We start from the raw sequence: 26,037 nt of genomic DNA, 5'->3' as shown, positions 1-26,037 counted from the left end.
GGGGGGGCCTGGAAGAAGCCAGGACCCGGAAAGGCCCTCTCCTTGAGGCCAAGGGCAGGGAGCCCGTTCCCTACTGGACTGGGCCTGGGTAGCCCTGTGCCGACGGTGACGGTAGGGAAGGTCTGTTTGCGGTGGTCTGCCAGCAAGGCGCTGTGCCCGAGAACGTCATTCAGTTCTCTCCCTAGCATGACACCGTGGGGGTCGTTACCTCCGTTTAGGGTCTTGAGGTTAGGAAGGACCGGGGGCAGGGGGGGAAGGAGCAGGGGGCAGGGGGGGAAGGAGCAGGGGCAGGGGGGGAAGGGGAAGGGGCAGGGGGGAAGGAGCAGGGGGCAGGGGGGGAAGGAGCAGGGGGCAGGGGGGGAAGGAGCAGGGGGCAGGGGGGAAGGGGAAGGGGCTAGGAGATGAGAAGGGTCTGGACGTGGTTCTGCCAACGTCCCGTGGTCACGTCACGAGGAGGAACACAGAGACCGCTTCTCACGGGTCCCTCAGGAGTGACTACAGTAATGTCAGTGTTTGGGGGTGGCCCTTCCATGCTCCACATCGGAGGACAGGACGCGCCGGTCCGCGGTCCCGCCGAAGCGTGACTTACTGCAGTCCTTCTCGTCCCTGTTGCCCACGATCTTGCTTTTCTGACTCGAGGTCCCAAACAGCTTTTTCCAGTTGATCGTGTCTGCGTAGCACAGGTTGCGGTTCCCTGAAATGATCACGTCTCCGTCGCTGATCTCCTTGAGGGACCGTAGTCCCAGGGACGTTATGTCCAGCCCGACAACCGCCAGGGAAAACCGGCCGCTGGGTGGGAGGGGAGAAAACGCACGAGGTGAGAAACGACAAACAGGGAACACCCTTCCAAAGATTTCACTTTGCTTTCCGGGACCACTTGAGATTTACTGCCGTCCATTGGACCCTAAGACCTGTTGCGAAAGGTATGTGTCGTTAACCTTTGACATTTCCAAGTGTGCTTTTTTTTTTTTTTATGTCCCTCCAGAGAAAAGCGAGTCTCTTATTCATTTAGTATCTTTAATCCCAGAGGCTCAGTAGGGGCTGGAGAAAGGTCTTAAGGTCCCTTGTTTTATTCACTGTGTGTTTATTTGCCTGGGAACTGAGAGCGTGTTCTAACCTCTCAAACATCCAAACAGAAGACTTCAGAAGTCATAGGTTCTTTTGCCATCCATCCATCCACCCACCCACCCACCTGCCCCCTCACTGAACAAACATTTGAGGTAATGTGTGACTAATTCTGTGTAGCTGGTGTGTGTGTTTCCTGCTCTCAAGAAGCCCTGTTTCTAATGGGGATACAGTCATACGAGCAGATAGTGTGAATCCGGCCCCGTGAGTAAGCTGAGGACGGGCCCCGCGGAGGGAGAGGGCAGAGGCCGATAAACAGGGTGGGGGAAGGATGTTCAGGAAGGGTGGCTTCCAGGAAGAGGAGATGCCCGACTGTCAGAACCTCGGGGGACAGGAACTAGGGCATTTTCTTCACCACCCAACACTGTGCGGGTCCTACAAGGTGATCAGGACATAGTCATCAGGGGACTGCTGGGTTGGACCCAAAACAGAACGCAGGCAATCATGGGAAAACTGGGCGGCATCTGAAAAAAGGTGCAGTTCTGTTCAACTGCACCGTGCCCAGGCGGAATGGCTTCCTTCTCCACCATGGTCACGTCAGATGTCCACCCGAGGGGACACGGGTGAGGGGGAGGCTCTGGCCAGCCCCTGTGGTGGCTGAGCAGCACTTCTGCGTGCCTTGTTTCAAAGTTAAACAAAAGAGCAGCTCAGGCAGAGCCCCCCAGGGAGCAGCTCAGGCAGAGCCCCCCAGGGAGCAGCTCAGGCAGAGCCCCCCAGAGAGCAGCTCAGGCAGCGCCCCCCAGGGAGCAGCTCAGGCAGAGCCCCCCAGGCCGCGGCGGGTCCCCCCAGGCTGTGGCGGGTCCCCCCAGGCTGTGGCGGGTCCCCCCAGGCTGTGGCGGGTCCCCCCAGGCCGTGGCAGCGCCCCCCAGGCTGTGGCGGGTCCCCCCAGGCTGTGGCGGGTCCCCCCAGGCCGTGGCAGCGCCCCCCAGGCCGCGGCGGGCCCACTCACTGCTGCTTGGTTCTGCCGCGGATGGTCTCGAGGTTCTCGAAGGCGTGGAGGTCCGTCCTGTTCTCAGGCCAGGCCTGGATCAGCAGGAACCCTGCAGGGCAGAGGGGAGGCTCAGAGGGCCGCTGCGGAGACGCTTCTGTGTTTGTAGGAGGGGTTGGGGCGGGGTTCGCAAGCGACCGTGGCAGAGCAGGACGTGTGGACGCTTGATCGACTCTTTGTGTCGTCCTGACGGAGTCGGGTGACACACAGGTGTCGGCGCACGCCGAGGCCTTGCTGTACATCCTGCCTCTCCCACGGGAGCCCCCACCGCCCACCCCGACCCAGGGGGCAGCCCCCGCGCGCTGTGGCCCCGAGGGGCTTGCTGGGCTCCGTGGTCGATTCCTCAAGCAGAACCTTGAGGAGGGTGGCCGTTTTTGAGCCGTTGTCACACGTACAAGAACTCTGGCCTGTTTTCCTTCTTTCCTTCCAGTCCTCAAAGCCATCTTGTTATATAGGGTCAAAATCATTCCCTTTTTTTTTTTTTTTAAAGGTTTTATTTATTCATTATAGAGAGGGGAGAGAGAGAGAGAGAGAGAGAGAGAGAGAGAAGGGGGAGGAGCAAGAAGCATCAACTCCCATATGTGCCTTGACCAGGCAAGCCCAGGGTTTTGAACCGGCAACCTCAGCGTTTCCAGGTTGAAGCTTTATCCACTGCGCCATCACAGGTCAGGCATCATTCCCTTTTTTTTAGGACTGAAGGAAGCAGGGCTTTGGTGAACCTGAGGCCGGCCGGGGGTGGGGGGTGCAGGGACGTGACGGTTCCTGCCCAGTTTACCCCCTTCTCCCTTGACCCAGGCAGGCAAGTCACCGGCTTGTCACGACCACTGGCCTGGGCTGGGGGACAAGGGGTCAGACACGGTCACCCACAAAGTTGTGAATGACCTGAGTCTTTGCATATTGTGTTCACCCCTCGCAAGCAGGGAAAATCACTTTTTTTTTTTTTTTTTTTTTGAAGAACATTCTAGAGCTCATTAGTCGTTAACGGGAGAAGTTCAGAAGAATGTTTTTATGCCAAGGGAGGAGAGAAGGAGTCTAAAACGTCTCTCTAAAGCCCTGCTTTCCCATGAGGGTCCCCGCGATCGCGAGCAGCACCCACCTGTTATCTCCTTGACGGTTTTTAGAATGTCCAGTTCCTTGGGGTCCAGAGCTGGTGTATGTGTGAAGGAGTCGCTGCAAACAAGTCACAGAGTGGTTACTGATTTCCCCATCTCCTAACTGTGAACAGAGCAGAGCTTGATTTTCATATTATTATTTTTTTTTTAGACCAAGAAACTTCATCTGGGCCTCACCCCTTAAATGCCACCGGCAGGATGTGCAGGTCCCCGCTGATCGAGGTGCAGTTCCTGAAGTGTTTGATGTTCGTAGCGTTGATGGACAGGGTGTCTTTGAATTCCCCGATCCCTATGCCGTTACACACTGTGGAGAGAAGGGAGGCGTGAACCCCGTTCCCGTGTGTGGACGTGAGCCCGGCGGCTGGGGGTTCTGCGGGCTGAGAGAGGTTGGGGTGGCCGTGAGAACCGTCACCTCCAGGCTGCCATTCATTCACTCCACAAACACTGAGGAAGGGCTGGGAGGCGTGGCAGGGTTTGGGGCTCCCATGGCGAGAGAGAGAGAGGCGGTCCCTGTCCTCGCTGGACTTGCGTCCTCCGCCCCATTATTTCCCACGGGGACCAGAGTCCGGCGGCTGGAGCGGTCCGCCTGCTGTCCAGTTAACTTGTGCCTGGCTCCCACGAGAACCCCCGTCACCACCTCCCCGTTGCCCCCCCCCCCCCCCCCCACAGCTCTGTCCTCCAGCTTCAAGGTACACGACGCGGCATTCTTTTTTTTTTTTTTTTTTTGTATTTTTCTGAAGCTGGAAATGGGGAGAGACAGTCAGACAGACTCCCGCATGCACCCGACCGGGATCCACCCGGCACGCCCACCAGGGGCGATGCTCTGCCCACCAGGGGGCGATACTCTGCCCCTCCGGGGCGTCACTCTGTCGCGACCAGAGCCACTCTAGCGCCTGGGGCAGAGGCCAAGGAGCTATACCCAGTGCCCGGGCCATCTTTGCTCCAATGGAGCCTTGGCTGCGGGAGGGGAAGAGAGAGACAGAGAGGAAGGAGAGGGGGAGGGGTGGAGAAGCAGATGGGCGCTTCTCCTGTGTGCCCTGGCTGGGAATCGAACCCGGGACTTCTGTACGCCAGGCCGACGCTCTACCACTGAGCCAACCGGCCAGGGTCGACGCGTACATTCTTTTTGTTTTATTTTTTTAAATCAAAAAGTAAGATGCGTTCCTTGAAGAAAATGTGGAAAGCACAGAATAAAGAGGAGAAAGGTGACCAACCATCCCCCTGTCATCAGTATTTTAGAACACTTCTTTCTGGCCAAGCGGCAGGGTTGGGGTCACACTAGATGTGTAGCTGGTCTGTTGTCCTGCCTGCCCCCATGTCTGGTGCTGGGCACACCTGTCCTGTCATGAACACGATTCACAAGCATGACTTCTTCATTGCTGTCTGCGGTGACCTCGCAGGGAATACGCTAAGAACTTTCATCAGGCGGTGAAATCGCTTCTCTTCCACGGTGTGGACGCAAGGCAGACGCTTTGATCTGCGTCCTGTGGTTACATTAGTCTCCAGTGGCCCTTTCCACACTCTGAGCTTGATTATTAATTTCTATCCACTCCTGAATTTCCATCTCAAATGTCACCTGCATTTCCTGCACACCTGGCCTAGACTGACTGTCACCACCTCAGGTTGGGGGACAGAGAAGGAAAATAGGGGAGTGCCGGTGAATGGCTCTTCTTCCTTTTTTAAAGATTATATTTATTGATTTTACAAAGAGGAGAGAGGGAGGGTGGAGTGAGAAGTACCACCTCGTAGTTGCTCATCATTTGCTTTGTTGTATGTGCCTTGACCGGGCAGGCCCAGGGTTTCTAACCGGCAACCTCAGCGTTCCAGGTCGAGGCTCTAACCCCTGCGCCACCACAGGCCAGGCGACAAATGGTTCTCGATCAACGAGGCACGGGGACAGGCTATCCGAACGGATCCCATGAGCCGTGGTTGGATTCTGGGTGGGCCAACGGCCGGAAGTGACTCCCTGGGACGGTGGGATGGTGTTTAAAGGAACCCCAGTGCTGGGAAGGAGGGGCGAGTGGGTGCTGCGGGCAGCTGTCTCCCGCCGCTTAGGGGGCCCCCCGGCAGTGGGGAAGGGGAGCTGCCCTGTGCCGGGGGACACGGAACACGACTGCCGTGGTTACGACGTGGCTCAGGGGACAGGTACACGCATGGACGCCCCGACCCACAAGCACGGAGACCCTGAGGGCGGTGTGGCAGAGGGTTCAATGCCGGGGACTCTGTGTGAAGGGCGTGTGGAGGTTCACGGTGCCATCGGGGTGCCGTGTGGGGGTGTTTGGAAATGTCCACAATGAGAGAGACAGAAAACAGCAGCTAGAGACGGGCTGGCCTTGAGGAGGCTCCAAGGACAGGGGGGGCAGAGAGGACGGAACTCGCTTCTGGGCCCAGGGGGAGAGGTTCACTCAGATCGCATCTGCGTGGCCCTGAGCAGCCTGGCAGGCGCGGGAGAGCCCAGCCCCCAACCCCCGGCCCCCACCCCACCCGAGCAGCCTGGCAGGCGCGGGAGAGCCCGGCCCCAGCCCCAGCCCCCGGCCCCCACCCCACCCGAGCAGCCTGGCAGGCGCGGGAGAGCCCAGCCCCCAACCCCCGGCCCCCACCCCACCCAGGAAGCCGCGTCTGGGGCCGGCGGGCTCCTACCTTTGCGACAGGGCCCTTCACACTTTTTGCACTTGCGGACGCCGTCCTCCTCCACCTCGTAGCTGTCGGCGTTGCAGGCCCGGACGCAGGACCCGTGGTCTGTCACCACGTAGTTCCCTGGGGTGGGCGGGGGGGGGGGAACACAACAAGAGGCAGGTGATGAAAGCAGCACCAGGTGTCTCTGGGGCTCGGGCCCCTCCCGAAATGGGGCCGATGAAAAGCGCCCCTGATCCTCTAGTTTTGTTTGTTTGAAGGACAAAGAGAATGCGTCGCGTTGGAGAGTTTTAATAAGCTTTCCAGACAGCGATCCGGAAAGCAAACCCTCTGGGTGACAGGTGGGGAACGGGGCGGGCTCGAGAGGAAACATCGCGGTCACTCCCCAGCTTGAAACACCGCTTCACAGCTCGTGTAACTCTGGGTGAGGTTTCTACCTTCCAGACTTGAGACTAAAGCTAGAATATTTATCACAAACACGCGAACCTAAACATAGACGCCTCGTTCATCAACGCTGCCACCCTGGGGGTCCCACTGGATTCTCGGGGCCGCTGCCCGCCGGCCCGGTGCGGCCGGTCCTCTGCGGCCTGGCTGGGGATGCTCGGACCGGCCGGTCTGTGTCCAGCCGGGTGCATCAGCCCTGTCCTCCTCGCCGGCCCCCCGCCCTTGAAGTGAGGGACGGGGGGCTCATAGTCACACAGGCGTGAACACTCTTCAGGAGCTCTCTGTGCTCCTGCTGTGGACTTTCCCACATAGCCCCTCAGCCATAGTCCTGGCCCCTCTGTCATGTGTCCCTCACAGACCGGAGGGCTGTGTGCTCTCAGGCTCGGTGTGTTCTCCTGTGTGTTTCAAACGGCCTGTGTCCAGCCCTCTCTCTCCAAGAGGAGATCTGGTGTCACCCTCGTGACAGATTTTTCTCTCTCTCTGTCATTGACTTCACCGGGGCTTAGGACTCCTATCCGTGTGTTATTTGTTTACCTTTTTTTTTTTTTTTTTTTTTGCACAGAACTTAAAACTTTTCATCTCGACAAATCTGGCAGGGCAAAAAAAATGTCCCTTGTCATTGTTTTAAGGAATTTTTTTGTTTTTTGACGGTTCATCTCCACTCTGGGAAATCAAGAATGGTTTCTAATGCTCATTTGTGAGACAGCTCTGTGCTTCCTCTAGTCGGAAAATATCGACGTCCCCCCTTCCATAAACACGGGAGCCACCGGTACAGGACAAACGCAGAGGAGCAGAACCCAGCAGTGAAAACGGGGCGACACACGGACCCTCTCCCCGCCGCCCCCACAGTTCTCCTGAGAGGCTCAACCTCTCCCGGAACGAATCCCGCTCACGCGGGCAGGCCTTCAGACACACTCCCTCCTTGGGGATTATTAAACGCCTGTTTGGTTCGAGAACCAAACGGTCAAAACGGCCCAGTGGCCGTGGGTCTGCGCCCTCAGACAGCCGACCATTTCGGCTGACCCCAGCGGGCCCTCGGTTCCAGGGACTGCACCACAGACGTGTGTCCTGTCCTGGCCGCACCGGCACGAGACACGCCGGCGACCGGAGAAGCAGCCGCCGCCTGTCACCCGCACGCGGACGGGCCCCCGGTCAGGTGCCTGAGCACGAGGCGAGCACCGTGACCAAAGAGCACGAGGCGAGCACCGTGACCAAAGAGCACGAGGCGAGCACAGTGACCAAAGAGCACGAGGCGAGCACCGTGACCAAAGAGCACGAGGCGAGCGCAGTGACCAAAGAGCACGAGGCGAGCACCGTGACCAAAGAGCACGAGGCGAGCAGTGACCAAAGAGCACGAGGCGAGCACAGTGACCAAAGAGCACGAGGCGAGCAGTGACCAAAGAGCACGAGGCGAGCGCAGTGACCAAAGAGCACGAGGCGAGCAGTGACCAAAGAGCACGAGGCGAGCAGTGACCAAAGAGCACGAGGCGAGCAGTGACCAAAGAGCACGAGGCGAGCACCGTGACCAAAGAGCACGAGGCGAGCACAGTGACCAAAGAGCACGAGGCGAGCAATGACCAAAGAGCACGAGGCGAGCACAGTGACCAAAGAGCACGAGGCGAGCACAGTGACCAAAGAGCACGAGGCGAGCAATGACCAAAGAGCACGAGGCGAGCACAGTGACCAAAGAGCACGAGGCGAGCACAGTGACCAAAGAGCACGAGGCGAGCACAGTGACCAAAGAGCACGAGGCGAGCACAGTGACCAAAGAGCACGAGGCGAGCACAGTGACCAAAGAGCACGAGGCGAGCACAGTGACCAAAGAGCACGAGGCGAGCACAGTGACCAAAGAGCACGAGGCGAGCACCGTGACCAAAGAGCACGAGGCGAGCAGTGACCAAAGAGCACGAGGCGAGCAGTGACCAAAGAGCACGAGGCGAGCGCAGTGACCAAAGAGCACGAGGCGAGCAGTGACCAAAGAGCACGAGGCGAGCGCAGTGACCAAAGAGCACGAGGCGAGCAGTGACCAAAGAGCACGAGGCGAGCACAGTGACCAAAGAGCACGAGGCGAGCAATGACCAAAGAGCACGAGGCGAGCGCCGTGACCAAAGAGCACGAGGCGAGCACAGTGACCAAAGAGCACGAGGCGAGCACAGTGACCAAAGAGCACGAGGCGAGCACAGTGACCAAAGAGCACGAGGCGAGCACAGTGACCAAAGAGCACGAGGCGAGCACAGTGACCAAAGAGCACGAGGCGAGCACAGTGACCAAAGAGCACGAGGCGAGCACAGTGACCAAAGAGCACGAGGCGAGCACAGTGACCAAAGAGCACGAGGCGAGCGCAGTGACCAAAGAGCACGAGGCGAGCGCAGTGACCAAAGAGCACGAGGCGAGCACAGTGACCAAAGAGCACGAGGCGAGCACAGTGACCAAAGAGCACGAGGCGAGCAGTGACCAAAGAGCACGAGGCGAGCGCAGTGACCAAAGAGCACGAGGCGAGCAGTGACCAAAGAGCACGAGGCGAGCGCAGTGACCAAAGAGCACGAGGCGAGCAGTGACCAAAGAGCACGAGGCGAGCACAGTGACCAAAGAGCACGAGGCGAGCAGTGACCAAAGACGGCCCGCGCGCGATGGGGGCTCGAGGGCCCAACGGGAAACACCCGGGGAAACCGACGCCCAAGGATGACGGGGTCCCCGTGGGGGGCACTCACGGGGACATTTCTTCACACAGGTGGCGCCAAAGCTGTACTTCCCCTCCGGGTTGACGTCCATCTGGTAGGTGGTGGGGTTGTACAGCATGAGGGGCGGGCAGGTGTCCTTGCACGTGGCTTCGTCCCGGAACTTGCGGCAGACCTGTATTAAAAAAAATATCCATATATAAATATAGACATGGGGGACATATAAGATAATATGCTCGGGGGCCATCACACAAAACGGGGACGGGGCTGCCACCCCAGAGGAGCCCGTCGTGCGGACCCACTCGCGGTCCGTATTCAGTGCCCATTCTGTGCCCAGGGCCTCGGAACGGAGGCCACGGACGTGACGTCATTCAGACCACGTGGTGCAGAGGTATTCTGTTACCATCAGTGTCAGGTGAGGAAGCCGAGGCCAGACGGGCAGAGGATTTGCCCAAGTCCCCAAAGCCAGTGGGGACGTCCCTCCCACACGGAGCTGCCCACAGTGGCTGGGTTCGGGGACGGCACCCGGCACCTGCGGGCTGAAGCCCCCCGGGAGGCTGCGGGAGGCGGGTCTTACCAGGCAGTCGCTCTCGCGGGGACCCGTGCAGCCCGCGGCGCACTGGTTGTGGCAGCAGTCGCTGGGGGACTTGCCCCGGCAGCGCCCGGAACACTGCTGGGCACAGATGATCTTGGTCACTGAAAAGGGGGCAGATGGACGTGTGAGCGGAAGAGCCGGGAGGGTGGAAAGGTCACGTCCCAGGGACCGCCCAGAGCCCTTGCAAACGGGGCGTGAAAACGTGAACCGAGGGAGGGACTTCGAGATCCCGGGGCTCGTTCCAGTCCCCAGACTGCATCCGGGTGCCACCGGATTCAATCCAGTCAGGACTCTCCTTGGGGGTGCCTCTGTTTCTCCCGCTTGTTTTTAATCACTTAGCAGAACTGACCAGATAGAAGTCTGGACGTGTAGACCTGCTCAATAATTAGGTACTCGTTAGAACTGAGTTTTGGGGGGATAGGAAAGCATACAGAAACGACACAGACGCCAGCCAGGAAGCAATGTCTAGCAGGACGCCACAGTCACATGGCCTGTGCAGGGGCGGCCAGCTGTTAGCCTGCCGTGTCTTGTCCCCAGCTTCCTGGGCCGCCTGTGCTCTTGTCCTGAGATTCTCCCAGAAAAACCCTCTCGGAAAAAGTGGGTGGTGCTTCTACATAGCGGGGTCCCCACAGCAAGGGGGAATGGGTGGGCAGACAAGCCTACCGTTCCCAGGGAGACCCGCCCAGCGTACCGTTCCGAGGGCACAGCTGGCACCTGGTGGCTGACGGTCACTTGTTTATGACCGAGCGGCTCAAGTGCCCCAAATAGCTCCCGCTGGAATGACCGCTGGCAGGGAGAGTTGCAGGCCTGTCACTCATAAGACTGCAGATGTCTGGCCATTTAATCAAGAGTGCTTTTGGGCCTGACCAGGCAGTGGCGCAATGCATAGAGCATTGGACTGGGACATGGAGGACCCAGGAGGACTCATCTGGTTTGAGCAAGGCTCACCAGCTTGAGCCCAAGGTCACTGGCTTGAGCAAGAGGTCACTTGCTCTGCTATAGACTCCCTGGTCAAGGCACATGTGAGAAAGCAATCCATGAACAACTAAGGTGCTGCAACGAAGAACTGATGCCTCTCATCTCTCTCCCTTCCTATTTGTCTGTCCCTCTCTCTGTCTCTGTCTCTGTCACACACACACACACACACACACACACACACACACACAGAGTGCTTTCAGGAGCTTCGGAAGGAGAGCCCATCAGAAGCAGCTACGTGTGCGGGAGGAGGGGGCACCCATTTGAGGTCCCCTCACGGACTTACGTTTCTGACAGTTCTCCTTCCCTGAACCCCAACAGCTTCCGTGGGGACAGCTGGGGTCACACTTTTGACCTGAGATATGAAGACGGCAGTTAAATTCGTGTCGTGGTGAAAGGGCAGAGGGAGGATGTGTGGGGAGCGCGGGAACAAGAAAGAGCCCCCCAATCTCTTACTCCCGGTCGGTCTGCCGGGGAGATGACCTCCTAGACTCGCCTCAGAAAACCACCACCACAGAAAAGCTGAACCACATACTGGGATGGACTCAGCCTGGGAAACTGAGGCCGAGAGGGATGACCAGTGTGTCACAGGCCACAAAACAACTGGGATTTACACGGGCTGCAAGGTCCAGACATCAACTTTGCTTTGGGCTTGGAGAACGTCCCAGCATCTCTCACAGTAACATTAAGAGGATCTACTCCGGTGGGGCCGGCATGTGCCCAGGACGTACTTCCTACGTCCAGTCGCGAGGGGCCGGGTGTGGGTCAGTCATCCTGGGGAGTTGGGGTCTTGTAAATAAAAGCCCCTGGGCTCTTAGCCAGAGAGAGGCACAAGCTCCCGCTCAGAGGGCGAAGCGTCCACCGTGTGCCGCCTCGCTTTGGGGACGGTCTGAAACCTCCGCTGTGAACTGGCAAGCTGCTGCCCATGGACACTTCTTCTAACTGACCAGTCCATTTCCACAGCCTTCGTCAGTGACAGCCACAAACTGCAGCTGCAAAGGCGTCCGTTCCCGTTATCTGTATTTTTCTCTTTCTCAGCACTGCGCCGTCTGAAGGCCACAGTGTTCTAGCTGCAGACGGAGGGCGGGCTGACCCCCCCCCCCCAGATCTGGTGAGACGAGGTCAGCCCCACAGCTGTCCGTCACTGCGGAGACACGACAACTTGAAAGGCATTAGTGGGTGTCCGCAAGTCTCCCACAGTCAGAAAGAATTTTGTCCCGGGCAGAATTCAGATTTCCAACTGAGGGGCCGATGGTATGTACACCAAGCGGGGGTGGAACCAGGACAGCCCGTTGTGATGACGACGGACAGTGTGTATGACCGCCCCCCTGGGGTGGAGGGCACAACCTCGATGCTGGGGGCCCCCCCCTCACCACCACCCCCCAGCCCGGGAGGCGGGGCAGGCGTCTGTGGGGCACTCACAGGTGCCGGAGTGGTTCTGAAAGTCCATCGACATGTTGCTCAGGAAGCTGCTGTCCACGATGTCCTGCCACTGGACGGTCTCCATGTTGCAGAGGGCGGGGTTGTTGTTGAAGCGCACGGCGCCCTGCAGGATCTCTGCGTGCGAGAGGAGCCCCGTGAGCACCGCGCCCGCTCCCCACGCGCCCCTCTCACCCGGCAGGTGTGCCCACCGTTCCCGCCGCGTCCTGCTAGAAAGCTGGCAATGCGCCAGGAGACACCCCCCCACACACACACAGAGAACTTCAGTGGGGGGGCGCAGGTGGAGGACACGTCGAGGACAGGGCCGTGGGGGGGTCTGGAGTTCCCCTGAGCTGGACTTTGGGTCAGTGTGCGTCCAGAATGGGGAACGACGGGCGGAAGGAGGCGGATGTGTGAGTCGGCGGACACAGCATCGCTGACGGAACACCAGGGGCGGGCGGTGACGCTCTGAGAGCCTTCGGAGCCTTTCCGTGGAGAAAGGGGTGCAAGGGTGACCAGGACCGAGAAGACTCTGTGTGTGTGAGGTCGGGACGGGGCGGGACGCACACCAGGAGCGCAAAGGCAGGCGTAGCGGACGGAGCGGCTGCTTCCCAGGGAGGAGGGACGGGGCGTGAAGAATTAGGGGGATCACGGAGCATCGAGCCAGGGCAAGGGGAGAGGGCGGCACCCGTGACGCGAGATGTCACCTTCGCTGAGTGACCTGTGCGCACAGAACACTGTGGAGAGGGTCGTGGGGTCCACCAGGGTGAGGCGGCTCGGTGGACTTCTCACCGAGGACGGACAGGCCGAGGAGACGGCACGTAGGTGGCGAGCACATGCTCACCAGAGGACATGGCACATGGTTTACGTGCTGTGTGTCCTCACCGCGGCCCTGGGACTGTATTGTAAATGCAGGTACAGCCATAGTGCCCAACACCCCATGGGCAGGGCATGGGGGTGCCCTGTGCACCAAGTCCCCATGTGGAAAAGGAAGGCTCCCCCCCCAGAAGATCTCAGAGGCTGTCGGAAAGAAGGATACTTCCGGGACGTGGACAGGAGCAGACAGAGGGACGGACAGTGGGTGGGCTTGAGGCAGACCAGACGGAGAGCGGAGACTCACGGAATAGCCAGGGCGGGCCAGGGGGTTGGGAAGGGCCAGGCTGTGGAGCTCTGGGCTGACAGGCAGAGGTGACAGCAGGTCAGTGACACGAAAGCACGCACACGGGAGGGAGGGCGGGCAGGGCAGAGTCAGGTGCACAGGACTCTGATGACCGGTCAGAACTAGAAACACCCAACAGGGGCGTCGAGGCTGCTGTGACAATTAGGGCGACAGACGGGGGTGCCCAGAGGGAAGGCTGAGGTGGGGCCCGAGAGGACACCAGCCATCGGCACGTGTGAGGGAAAGGGAAGCGGCAAGGCGCAGAGATCTGGGGGCCTCGCCTGGCATCAGAGAAGAGAAGGAGGTGACTGGGGGGGCGGCCCTTCTTCTATGTGTATTTCCAGCGTTTCATGACTGCTCACGTGGGGCAGGCCCTGGGCTAGCCATCAGTAACGATATCTAACACCTGACAAATAACTCACACCCAAGAACTGCTTAATGACGTTACCTGGAGTTTATACAACGTCACTAACAACAACAGAAATAACGCTAAGAACGGAAATGGAGCCTAAGTGCTTTCTCTGCAGTCATTCACGGGGTTTCTCTCAACGGCCCGAGGACGAGAATGACCACCCTTAACCATATTTCTGCAGAGGAGGACCCTGGGACACAGAGCGAACACCTCCAGGGTGTCTGCCTGGTGAGAGGTGGAGCCGGGGCTGTGAAGAAAGGCTGTAGCATTCACTGAAGTGACCGACTGACTGTGCCCGCCACCACACCTGCCACATAGCGAGGGCACAGTCATCGTTATCTTTGATTTGGAAAAAAAAAAAAATCATCAACTTCCTATCGTTAGTCACCTTGCACAGGTCCCTGTCACAGGACCCTCACACTGTCCTAGTCACAAAAATCCAGTCTCCCCCTGGAACGCCTTCATTCCTCACCCGAATGTAAACATAGCTTCCCGCAGAACGCCCTTCCTCTGCGAACAGTCTCCACGAGGGGTCGAGGCCCAGGTGAAGAGACTGGCACTTGCTCACTCCCTCGGCACAAGACGTCCGGTCACACTCTCTCTTCTTCCCAGAGCCTGTCCCATATCTTACTGACTCCCCGGATATTTTTCCAGGAACACAGGGTGACGGGTACCCAACTTCCATCTTCCCTCCCCGTCTCTGTGTTCACCGTCCTCCCCAGTAACGTCCACCTGCTGCACCCTGCACACGGCCGGCACACGCTGCCTTTGTCGTGGACGAGTGAGCACCCTCTCCTTGAGTGGCGTTCGGTCGGGAAGGGGCGGGTTGGCCGGGTCCCACCCGAGCCGCTCTCTGCAGGGGACAGCCAGCCGTCCCCCCGGGGCCCCCGCCTCTCACCCTGCAGGTTCCTCATGGGCAGCTCCCGCAGACCCGTCTTGTTCGCTCCGTAGTTGGACAGGACCGACAAGGCGTGGGTGTTTTCGAAGAGGACGTTTCCCCGGATGATCTGCAGGTTTTCCAGGGGAATCCTCTCCACCACGTTGAGGGCGATGAGCACGTAGCCGGCGACCTCCTGGATGGTCTGGGGAGATAAACGGGGACGTGTGTGTTTCTCCTCTGCGGGACTGGCGAGGGTGGGGCGTGGGCCCAGGGAGCCCAGGACGCCTGACAGAACCACGCCCACGTGTGGTTGACAGACGTAAAGCACGTGGGCCCAGGGAGCCCAGGACGCCTGACAGAACCACGCCCACGTGTGGTTGACAGACGTAAAGCACGTGGGCCCAGGGAGCCCAGGACACCTGACAGAACCACGCCCACGTGTGGTCGACAGACGTAAAGCACGCGGGTGACTGCGACTGAGGGTGTGGGAGGTGACGGGGGGTCTCGGTGGTCCCTGCGCTGTGCCTCGCTCGAGCCTGCTGGCGGCAATGAAGGGCAGTGACTATTTAGCAGTGTGGTGACTCTCGTTTTACTTGCTGTTCAACACACTCAGGTGAAAATGGCAATGTGGCATTAATTTATTTTGTATGTGTCTTGTCTGTGTTCTCGTTAAAAAGAAGGAGAAGAAGACGAAGGAGGAGGAGGAGAGGAGGAGGAGGCAGAGGGGAGAAGGAGGAGGAAGAGGAAGAAAAAGAAGGAAGAAGAGAAGAAGAGGAGGAGGAGGAGGAGGAGGAAAAAGAATAAGAAGCAGAAGAAGCCCTGACTGGTTGGCTTAGTGGTAGAGCATTGGCCTGGCGTGCAGGAGTCCCGGGTTCGATTCCCGGTCAGGGCACACAGGAGAAGCGCCCATCTGCTTCTCTACCCCTCCCCCTCTCCTTCCTCTCTGTCTCTCTCTTCCCCTCCCACAGCCGAGGCTCCATTGGAGCGAAGTTGGCCCGGGTGCTGAGAATGGCTCTGTGGCCTCTGCCTCAGGCGCTAGAATGGCTCTGGTTGCAACAGAGCGACGCCCCAGATGGGCAGAGCATCGCCCCCTGGTGGGCATGCCGGGTGGATCCCGGTCGGGCGTGTGCGGGAGTCTGTCTGACTTCCTCCTGTTTCCAACTTCAGAAAAATACAAAAAAAAAAAAGAAGCAGAAGAAGAAGGAGGAGGAGAAGAAGAAAGAAAAGAAGAAGAAGGAAGAAGAGGAGGAGGAAGGAAGAAGAAGAAAGAAGAGGAAGAAGAGGAGGAGGAGGAGGAGGAAGAGGAAGAGGAAGAGGAAGAAGAAGAAGAGGAGGAGGAAGAAAGAAGAAGAAGAAAGAAGAGGAAGAAGAAGGAGAAGGAGGAGGAGGAGGAGGAGAAGGCCAATCATCCAAAGTTCAATGACTGTCCAACTCTGAAGCCTTAGGCTCCTATTGGCTTGTGAGAACCAATTGAGAAATATTTGGCACGTTTGTGAAATGGTTGTTAAACTCTTGATAGCTGGAAGTCAACCGTGGTGGGAGCATTTACACCAAGGAAATGGGCAAGTGCTTCAAAGCAAAGCTTTTTTTTTTTTTTTTAAAAATGAAGAGCCAGTATCTCAGGAGACAAGACTGGAGTCATGGTTAGAAGACTCCTGTTGGTGTCTGTGATGACTATGGAATGCCAGCCTGGCCCGCTTCTCCTTCATATTCTTCTGTGTACATGTCACCCTGGCTGGTAAAGTGGCCTTCTCATAACGCTTTCACCTGAAGTTCCCTAGGACCTGTAACCTCCTTAGCAGAAACCAACACACGCCCAGGCAGGTAAGTTCTGCCAAGGTCTCTCTCTCTGCCTGTTTACGTCTATTATATTTGGGTAAGACAGTCAAATTCATTGAACTGACCTTCAAGAAGGAGAGGTCATAGTTTCTTTGCATGTAGGTGATCTCCAAATTCCCGAGGACCACCTCACAGTTATTCAGCATCCGCTGGAGGCTCAGGAAGTGGTCTTCGAAAGTGCCCAGCTGCGTCAGCTTGTTATTGGTGCCTTGGCAAACTGGGGGGTGGGGGGAGAGAAAAAGAGATCCCATGAAATGCCCAGTAAGGTAGCAAAACTAAAAAACAATATTCACAAACTAATGCAGTGTGCTGGAGTGACTGACAGTGTTAATTCTGATCAAAGCAAGTGTGACAGAGAGTGTTTAAGTTTCATAAGGTGCAGCCCATGAAAGGGCGCACTCATCCCTGCCGTGCACGGAACCTGTGTACACATGTTCAAAGTCAAGCAGACATTCTATAAAAGTCTTTAAGACAAAACAGTCTGTAAAAACATCAGTAGGTAAAGCAAATATATAGTATAGAGCATATAAATAATTACAACGTCGAGTTAATTGTACGATGAACTTTTTACTTTAGAAAAATGAACAAGAATGCACGCTACGTCATGTGTGTCCAAAGACTATTTACAAACATAACATACACTGGGAAATATTTTCTGATCACAGCACTGGGACAGCCTAAAGTCAGTGACTAAGAGTGTAAGTTAAAAGAACCCCAATCGGCTGGCGATGAAAAAATATTCTTCTCCACTACCGCCTGGAAGAATAAACCAGAGGTCTAATTACGTAAGATTTAGTAAATAGGAATATGAAAACATACACTGAAAAACAGACTCGGCTGCTGAGAAACCCACAGCTGTGCTGTTCCTCTGCCCTCCCTACACACGGTACGGTTGCCCGGCTTGCTGGGACAACCTTGGCGGACTCAACGCCCTAACGTTGGAAGGTGTCAAACCTCCTACAAGAAAACGTCTACATCCTGAGGACAAAGTCAGACTCTTGGAAATACACGGGGTCGTCTGTATTTCAAAGCCCAGGAGAGGACGATCATCACGTCCTGTTGACACGCCTCGCTCGCTGCATGTCTAGGCAAGCGTCAAATCACAAAAGAGGTGCTGGGGCTTTGGAAGCGGGGGAGCTCGTAAAGGGTCTCGACTTTGAACCAAGATGATGGTAGGAGTGGAGAAATATGGCCTCTGGCTTCAGAGGGGAGATCCGAACCGGCCGGGTTCTTCCAAGGCTGCAGAGGGAGGGCTACAGCAGTACCAGGTGCTTGAGCGGAACTGCGGGAGCCAGGGTCAGCGCGAGGGGGGGGCTCTCTGCGGGAACCCCTTCCTACATTTACATCGCTCTTTTATAGGCTTCTTTTATAGAACTGCCCAACGAGCATCGTCTGTCTGCCCGCCCCCGTTTCTTGGTGTCGTGTCCAGACACCACCTAATCAACCCGGGGCGTTGACTCCCACATTAACGATGATGCAATCTTCGCCTCCTCTTGAATTCTATGGGGATCCCCCCCCAACCTTCTCCCCTTCTGTGGTGTCATTCAAATTCGGGGGCGAGAGAGGACTCTCACATGGGAACCCGGACAGTCGCCAAGGTGGAGCCCCCCGCGCGGCTGGCTCCAGGGGCAGCGCGCTTTCCAGAACCCCTCCGACCTCCCCATCTGAGCGACCCACCCCCTCCGGGCCAGGCCCTTCGGTTGCAGCCCCGAGTCGTCGGAACTGTTGTACACAGTTGGCTGCAAGGCCGGCAGCCCGGGCCAGACCGATTTCCCAACCCACGGGTCCTCCAAAGCTGCCACCACGGAGGCAGGTCCAGGGTGTTGACATGGACGTGGGACCTCTCCCTTGGCACCTCTTGAAACAAAAACGGCTCTCCCGGCTGACGGGTGGGCGGCGCTCTCTCTGAATTTCCGCCTAACTGATTGGCGGTGTTCTCGGTGGCCGCCAGCATCCGCCCTGAGCCAGCCAGGTGAATGGTGTCGGCTAGAGCTCCGGGTCGGAGCGCATTTCAGAAGAGCGCGGAGGGATAACTGCTTTCATGACCAGTCAGCAAGGGTCTCGGCTTGTCGGTTTCTCTCGGTGGATTCTTCAATCAAGGGGGAAGTAACTTAGGTCAGCAATAAAGGAAGACATGCCATGAAGCTTAGCTGGTTTTAGTATAGAAAAAAGAATAATAATTTCAATAAGACTGTACTTGGGCATTCATTCGTCCAAAACAAGTAAATGAGCCCCCAGAGAGTTATTGGATGAAGACCATCATGAGTCTTTCTAATTAGTATGAACTGCTTTGCTATTCAAAAAAAAATAAAATAAAATAAAAAAGATCCTATAGTTGGAAGCTGTTAGCCACATCACTCGTTACTGACGTCAGTGTGAATTTGGGAGCCCTCTGGACAGCTCGTATAAATAAGTAAATATGCTTAAATTCCATGTCATGATGATTCCACTTTGGAAAATCTCTATTTGAGGAAAAAGACCTAAATAGATAAATTGTATATATATATATATCATATAAAGGAAGCTTCGGGCCAAATGGGGACCATTATTTATTTTTAAATAATGGTAAAAGAAAATATATCTATCTGGTTCCGTGTATACAGGGCAAGTTATTCCAGAGTTAAATCACTAACGTACAAAAATCACGGGTTAGGCTGTTTCTTCGGAGTCTTTCTTCTACCAGGTGCCTCAAAAGGAGACAACCGCGTCAGAGTGACTGACGTCCAGGGTGAGGGGCAGAATACCGTGAGCCAGTTCTCTTGCCGGAGCAAAGGATAACCTTGGTTGCATCTTTATACCAAATCCTTCATGCTATGAAATTAACGCAGCGAGCAGATTTAAACCTCAGACCCCTGAATCAGTCCACTGATGAAAACACAACAGTCCCCAGCCTGCGGGCAGATTTAACACAAAGCTGCAGAGAGCGGGAGCTTTCTGATTCATCCAGGAGAACCTCTTTGTTCAGCCACTTCCTCGCTAGGTGACCTCAAATGACCCCTTGGGGCTCTCTCTCTCTCTCTCTCTCTCTGCATCACTTTTCCTCCAGCAGGGACAGGGCGAGAGTAGTATTCGCCTCCCGGAACTGTTTTGAAGGCTGGATGAATGCAAGAGCTTCAACTTCCTGTTGTGAAAGCGAACTCCTGAGAAATGCAGCAGTAATGTCACACGAGACGCACCCAGACAGACAGACATCGGGGGACCTGTCCCACGGTGTTGTCTGAACCCGGGAGCATCTGCATCTGCAGTAGGCTTACTCAAACGTCGAGTACTAAGCAGAGTGACATTGTTGAGTGTTCATTAAAAAGAGAGAGAGAAAGAGAAAGGAACACATTCTCTAAGAATGTCCTTAACATATGCCCTTAGGATTAGGTGTTTTCAGCAATCTATTCGGAGAGAGATTTAATACGAAGTCTTTGTGTCAAGTTCCTTACCAAATGCTCGTGATTTTGCTCTACCCCCTCGCAAACCTGAAGGCAAACCCGACCGAGTCAAGAGCAGCAGGCCCCGGGAAGAAGGCCCCGCACGGCACCTGGCTCTCTGTCCTCAGGTTTGCTGAGGAAGACGCGTCCACGTGGAGCAAAGCCGGGAGGACCGCCCCGTGATCACACTGCCACGGGCACCTGGCGGTGCTCGCTCTGTCCCGCGCCTCCCCGTCTCACTGCCGATGTGTTTTCAAGGAAGGCACAGAGACCAGCACATGTCGCCAGGTGTGCCACCACATTCATAGCTCAGTGTGAGTTCACAGCTGTGGTCCAGGCAACAGCCACACACTGCGACATCACCAACCCGAAGGGTGACATTGCAGTGACTTTCCACGAATGCGCACAGGTGTGAAACCTGCCTTCCTTTGGCCATACGGCACAAGCCCCTCACCCTGGCGAGCTCACCACGCCCCCTGCCAGACAGCCCCTGCCCCCGTGAACCAGTTCCCTGACCGGTTCCCTGCTCCGCGCAGCCTTGCGGGGTCTGGAACCCATGTTAACGGGGCCACGCAGTGGTGCCCCTCTGCGTGAGGGTGACTCCCCATCACGTTGTTTCTGAGATTCACCCACGTTGATGGCATGCACCGAGCTCGGAGTGACACATTCAGACAAGTGTCTTATGGGCAGTTATCTGTATATTAATTATCCTTAGACAACGAGGGCTCATCCACTCTGGCCACTTATTGTTTTTTTTTCCTCAAGGACCCTACAGTTTACCTTAACTGACAATCAAAACACGCTGCCCCCTTTTAAGTCTCACAACGCCCCTTCTCTTTTATGGGGAAGAGCCCCTCCCTCTCCTGGGTCGTTACGGGGCGCACTCCCCTCTTTGCTCACAAGCCCGGGCAAATCTGCACGGCCGATTCAAACACAACATGAAAACGAGTTTCTCCAGATTCTCCCGAATCCACTCAGAGAGTTTTGGAATCGCCTGAGCAAACGTGTAATTGTTTTAATTTGTTGTTTTCTCAGCCGCCCATTAATGGCGTCCAAAGCCGTTGGGCGCCCGCGTCAATCTGCCCCCTCGGCCTCCCGAGCCGGCTCTGCCCGTTTCCCCCCAGCGCGCCTCGTTCTGAAGCAGGAGCCGCACATTTTTCTCTTCTTCTTTCTTCCTTATCGTTTCTTCATTTCTATAGTGACCACGTCTGACTCCATCAAGAAAAAAAAACAACAGAAAAAAAAAAAACTACCGAAGATAGAATTTGTAAAAATCTGTGTTGATGGGTATGTTAATAAAATATGCTTTTAAAAAAAATGGAGAACTGATCGCATATACGTACTAAGATTCTCGGGTTATCTGGGCTAAGAGGCTCTGTGAACGTTCTTTGAGAGTTGGAAATCATGGCCGAACCGTGAAGTCCCATAGACAGAATGTGTTCGACGGGCAAGTGACAGAGTGTGGTTTATCCACCTCCTTACTGTTCAGAACAGATCCACGTGGCTGCCCTCAGAAACACCGTGCACGGCACAGAGATGGTTTCCAGATCTGGCTACACATGTTGCTTTTTGTTTTTCTTTTTGAATGTTGGTTTGGGGGAGTAAACTCATCCCAAAGCAAAATGTTACAAATTGTGATTAGAGGACCAGACTAGCCTATAACACCCAGGCAGCGGTGCATCATGATAGGAAAGGACGAAAATCAGTGGCCGAGTCAGGACGAAATAATTAGGAAAACAATAAAAGGAAATACAAAGTCGCATTTGTATCACATTTTCATTGCGGGCTTGAATCCAAGGCTTTGTGACGTGGGCGTCTCATTATAATGGCCAGGATTTTTCTTTCTTTCCTTTTTTTTCCCCCCCAAAACTTTTTATCGTGTCGGTCATTCCTTCCTTATGGCATCTGATTTCATAACTGATGACTCGCTCTCAGCTTGTGGGCATCCGAAGATATTTAGTTGTCAAGCCTGAGTTTTTTCATCGATGCTGCAACTTGTAAACGCACATGTGATACTCCAAATCCCTCTCAAATATTTGGCCATTTGCCACGTGTGTTATAGTATGCCCACTGGACTCAGCTTGCCAAGCTCTGGCATGTCCAACGCAGCTGCGAACTGAAGTAACTCTCATTAAGTGAACAAGCAGGAGACTTGCAAATAACACCTCTTTCATTTTTGACTTAGGAAACAGAACACTGAAACTGGTGAAATGCCATCCCCAGGATTCTGTTCCTAGTTGTTAAAATATCTCCAAGCCAAGTTTTGTGATTTAAATAGATACCAAGTAGAGCAAGGGTACCTTTGAATAGAGTGTCCACCCTCTTGGGTGTTAACTGGTGTGTCTGTACCCAGAAAGGTCAGTTCTATGAGGGATCGTGGAATATGTTTCTAGTGACACGGTCAGACATCTGTCAATAGGACAGTACCGTGATGGGGTGATCCTTAGCCAGTTGTCTCAACTCTCTGGGTGCTCAGTCTTCTCACTGGTGAAAATGGGACCAGCTCAGTATATTTGACTGCAGGGCAGTCGTGAGCAGTAAGATCGTGGACATGGAAGTTTCACAGATCACAAATCTCTCTACTCTCGCGGTATCTATGGCAACCAAAATGCTGAAATCTTATTTTTCGCTTACAGGTCTTCAATGATACTAGCAAACGAGGCTTCCAACCCCTTAAATGCACTCAGCAGAATTACTGAGTCGTGTTGAAGTTTGGGGTGCTTGAACGTCTGAAATAAAAGACATCACTTTTCATCAGTGTAGGATGTGGTCCAAAGAATGGTCCTGACAATAGAAATTTTAAAAAATCTTTAACCACGGGGTCCGCAATCTATTCGATTTTTTTTTTTTAAAATAGGTAGTTGGATGGTTAGCAAATCAGAAATGAATTAGATCTATTCTCGGACTCCTCTCAGAAACTGGTTTGGATTCAAAAAGATTTTCGAAAGCGGTATCTACTCATCTTTTACTCATTCGAGCCAATAAATCTCTTGCGAGGACCGACGCTGCGCCCGGGAACGTGCTCTAGGTCAGCAGCCAGTGTCTCTGGCCGTCTGTGTCTTAAACATGTGGACACGCACTGGACAGAAATTCATGGATGCCTCTGTGTGACTGGAGGATCCGCTGGCTGGATAGGGAGGGCTGAGGAGGGTGAGCAGGAGAGAGGACAGAACGCCGGATCTGGTTGGCAGACATCCCCGTGTGAAAATATAAACAGCAGTGCATTCCGTGTGCCCGGACTTTCCGGTCCGGAGTCTGAGGCAGCGCCTCCTCTCAGGCCTGGGTTCTGTCTCCCTCATCTCGTCGGCGTGACTGCTGCGTGCTCATGCTCCGGGGCTCTCCGCACACGTGGGCATACTCTCGAGATGAGTAACACCAGCTCCCTTCCAGAAGTCTGCTGGCCAAACCCCCAATGTGGCCTTCGCCTCCACGCAGCTCCCGTGCTCCGAGCTGTGCTTTCTCGGAGGAGGGCCCCAGACCCGCCAGGGCAGGGCAGGGCAGCGCGGAGTCGGGGGCAGCATTCGCCCCTCAGGTTCCCCGGCACCCCAGTCTGCAAAGCTCTTCCCCCGGAAGGCCACCGCCCACGCCTGCCTGCTCCCTGGTGTGCAGGGGGGTTACCGCTGAAGACCCCACAGAGGGAGGGTGGGTGTGCTCATCTCTGTTGCTTGGCCCTGTGGAAAGCCAGGGGACCTAAAAGAATGGGGTGGCACAGCATGGGCCAGGGGTGGGCAAGGCAGTGGGGGAGATAGAAGTCCACCATGGGGTGAAGTGTCAAGGACACACTGCTTGAACAGCGGGCTCAGAACCTGACTCGAGACCTGAACTGGGGGCCTCTGTGGAACCTGACCCCGGGGGGGGGGCAGTGAACAGGAAACAGTGTGGCGGCTGCTGACGGAGGGAGCGCATAGGAGCCCACGGGCCCCACGTTCCCCTCGGCTGTCCCCCCGTCCCCCCACAGCTCCTCACAGGACCCTCTAACGCGTCAGGGTGCAGCCCTGCCCTTCCTGGAGATGCCCTCATGTTCTCTGTCACTGTCAGCGAGGCGACGAGCATGTGACGTGGGGCAGAGCCAACAAGACTTCCTGCTCCGGGCCTGGTCCCCGCCCAGCTCACATACTTTCTGTCTTACGTCCTCCGTGGGCTCCCGTGACTCACTCCCTAAGGACAAAGGCTGAATCAGTGTCCCCACGGGCGGGCTGTGGACTTGCCGATGGAGCCGTCCTCCTCGAACGCATCGGAGTGCCACACGTGACGGGGAGGCCCCACGGCGAGGTGGTGCCCTCAGGGGCCGCCGTGGCCACTGAGTGAGAGTTCACCCCGCGCCTGCTCTGTGGTCCGCCCCAGGGCCACGGGGCTGGGGGGGTGGACGGCTGCTGGTCCTCCTGGTCATTCACTTCCTCCGCCAGAGCACAGTCAATGGGAGAGGACCGTGACCGGTGCCAAGAATGAATCACAAGTCCTCCCTGCTCTGGAGGAATAATGGATGGGCCCTTTGGGGAGATGACTCTGTACATGAAATAACCCCTGGGACACCCCAAAGCCATGCAAGGGTGGAACACTCATCAGAGGGAAGGGAGGTCGCCAAACTCCAGTTCTCCGGGACGGGAACGCCAGCGTCCCTGGTGACCGAGCACCGGGAAGTGTGACAGTTCACACTCAGCGTGACAGCATCAGCGGCTCGTCAGTGCCAGTTGCTGTGCTGGGCGACTTCAGGACGGACGGACCCACAAGGCACCTTTCCAAGAAGACCCGTTGTCTCCCACTTCTCCGGTTTGTGGGTGGACAGGTGACCCTCTCCGGGTTTTTCTATAGGTCCCTGTAACAGTTTCACTTCTGCGGCCATTCTTCCTGGTGAACAGACTTCTGGGGAAGACCCATCGTTGGCCAGGAAGTAAAAGATTTCCAGTGCAGAATGGAGGTGCGGGGTAAGGGCCCCCCGTTTGTCTTTTCTGCAGACAGACGCTGTTCCGGTTTGGCCCGGCCCTGCGTGTCTACCCCCCCCCCAGCCCCAAGATGGTTTAAATGTTCTTTTAATTTTTTTCTTCTGTTATGACCCATCTTAAAAAAATAACCAGTCCATCTGTAATGCATCATTGTGTTTGAAGGCTGTCTCTCTAAATAGACACGCATTTAAGTTGGTTTACCCATGAGCATTAAGGAAAAAAAACAACAACAAAAAACCCCCCACACCAGTAGCCACTCTCCCACCCCAAGTAACAAACCCAAACCCAAAGCCAATGACAACACCAGACATCTAAGCAAGAGGGACATCACTGGGACAGCAGGGGAGGCCATGACACCAGCCTCCCTTCTGGAAACAGAGGGGCTGCCACTCTCGCCCGGGCATCACCCGCCCCGGGGGAGGCCACACCCGTTCCTCAGCTAGCCACAGTGGCAGCCAGCCTCTGCTGTGAGGACCTCCGGACAGGCTCCCGCAGGACAACAGAAAAGCCCGAGGTGACATGCAGGGGACTTTACAGAGGACGTCTGGGGCTCCCTGCGGGGGTGCCCACGGGGCCAAGGTCCGGAGTCTCCGCCGAGCGTTACCCGTGGGGCCGTCGGTACCGGCAGGCATGGGGAAATGAAGAGAAGCCCTCGGGGGGCAGGAGGAGGCCCTGTCACTCTCGGGGGAAGAGCTGGGTGTGGGAGGTGGGGGCGGGGTCCGCGGAGGGGGGACCAGGCTGACACACCTGAGATGTCTGAGCCGTGTCCCAGGTCTGAGCGTGCACGCTGCTGCTGAGACCGTCCCTGCGCGGCGGGCATCGCATCCTTGTGCCGCCGGGGACGATGGGAAGCAATGGGAGGGGACCAGCGGCTCCACTGTCCAGCGAGCAGAGGTGACCGGCTGCTTACTTTCAACGGAGAGGCACGCGTCAGGCGCTCTGCACAACCGCTCACACCGTCACTTCGTGTCGTTTTTGTCATATAGGGTTTGAAATGTCCAAACAGGAACGACCACAAGAGCACGGGGTGGTCAGCCACCTCCCCGCCCAGTTTTACTGGCGACGGAACAACCAGCACACTTCTGTCTGCCCCCGTCCATGGCCGGCGGCCGTGGGGTCACCGGGGCTGGGTGAGCACTCCGGGACCACCACAGCCGAGGCAACTTCTCGACCCTGTGGAGTCTCTCTGCCCTTCGTCCGTAATAACACAGGGTCCTACCTACGACCCCGGGGGGGGGATGGGCGAGAGGGGAGAAGCCGCGGTCATCAGGGCACCCGACACGTGGCCGGCCCTTCATGAACATCCCTGGGGCTGGAGTCGGAACCAAGCCTGGCCCGGGTCCCACTGGGATGAGTCGGAACCAAGCCTGGCCCGGGTCCCACTGGGATGAGTCGGAACCAAGCCCGGCCCGGGT

At 56.3% G+C, this 26,037-nt stretch overlaps 1 protein-coding gene across 4 annotated transcripts in view; it reads right to left on the bottom strand.

The window, feature by feature from the left end:
* LOC136383831 (epidermal growth factor receptor) overlaps positions 1–26,037 on the bottom strand; it is a 152,034-nt gene that overhangs the window by 33,106 nt on the left and 92,891 nt on the right. For all 4 annotated transcript variants that reach the window (XM_066353715.1, XM_066353716.1, XM_066353713.1 and 1 more), the window contains exons 2-12: positions 16,326–16,477; positions 14,440–14,623; positions 11,974–12,108; positions 10,838–10,906; positions 9,559–9,677; positions 9,015–9,156; positions 5,866–5,982; positions 3,403–3,529; positions 3,210–3,283; positions 2,075–2,165; positions 590–789 (exon numbers count right to left, since the gene is read on the bottom strand). In XM_066353715.1, the coding sequence (XP_066209812.1) occupies positions 590–789; positions 2,075–2,165; positions 3,210–3,283; positions 3,403–3,529; positions 5,866–5,982; positions 9,015–9,156; positions 9,559–9,677; positions 10,838–10,906; positions 11,974–12,108; positions 14,440–14,623; positions 16,326–16,477 (1,410 nt within the window). The remainder of the gene's footprint in view (positions 1–589; positions 790–2,074; positions 2,166–3,209; positions 3,284–3,402; positions 3,530–5,865; positions 5,983–9,014; positions 9,157–9,558; positions 9,678–10,837; positions 10,907–11,973; positions 12,109–14,439; positions 14,624–16,325; positions 16,478–26,037) is intronic.

This window comes from Saccopteryx leptura, chromosome 12, assembly GCF_036850995.1.
Source record: "Saccopteryx leptura isolate mSacLep1 chromosome 12, mSacLep1_pri_phased_curated, whole genome shotgun sequence".
NCBI classification, from domain to species: domain Eukaryota; kingdom Metazoa; phylum Chordata; class Mammalia; order Chiroptera; family Emballonuridae; genus Saccopteryx; species Saccopteryx leptura.
Note: the sequence above shows the minus strand (reverse complement) of the source record. Positions and strands in the feature narration are given on the sequence as shown.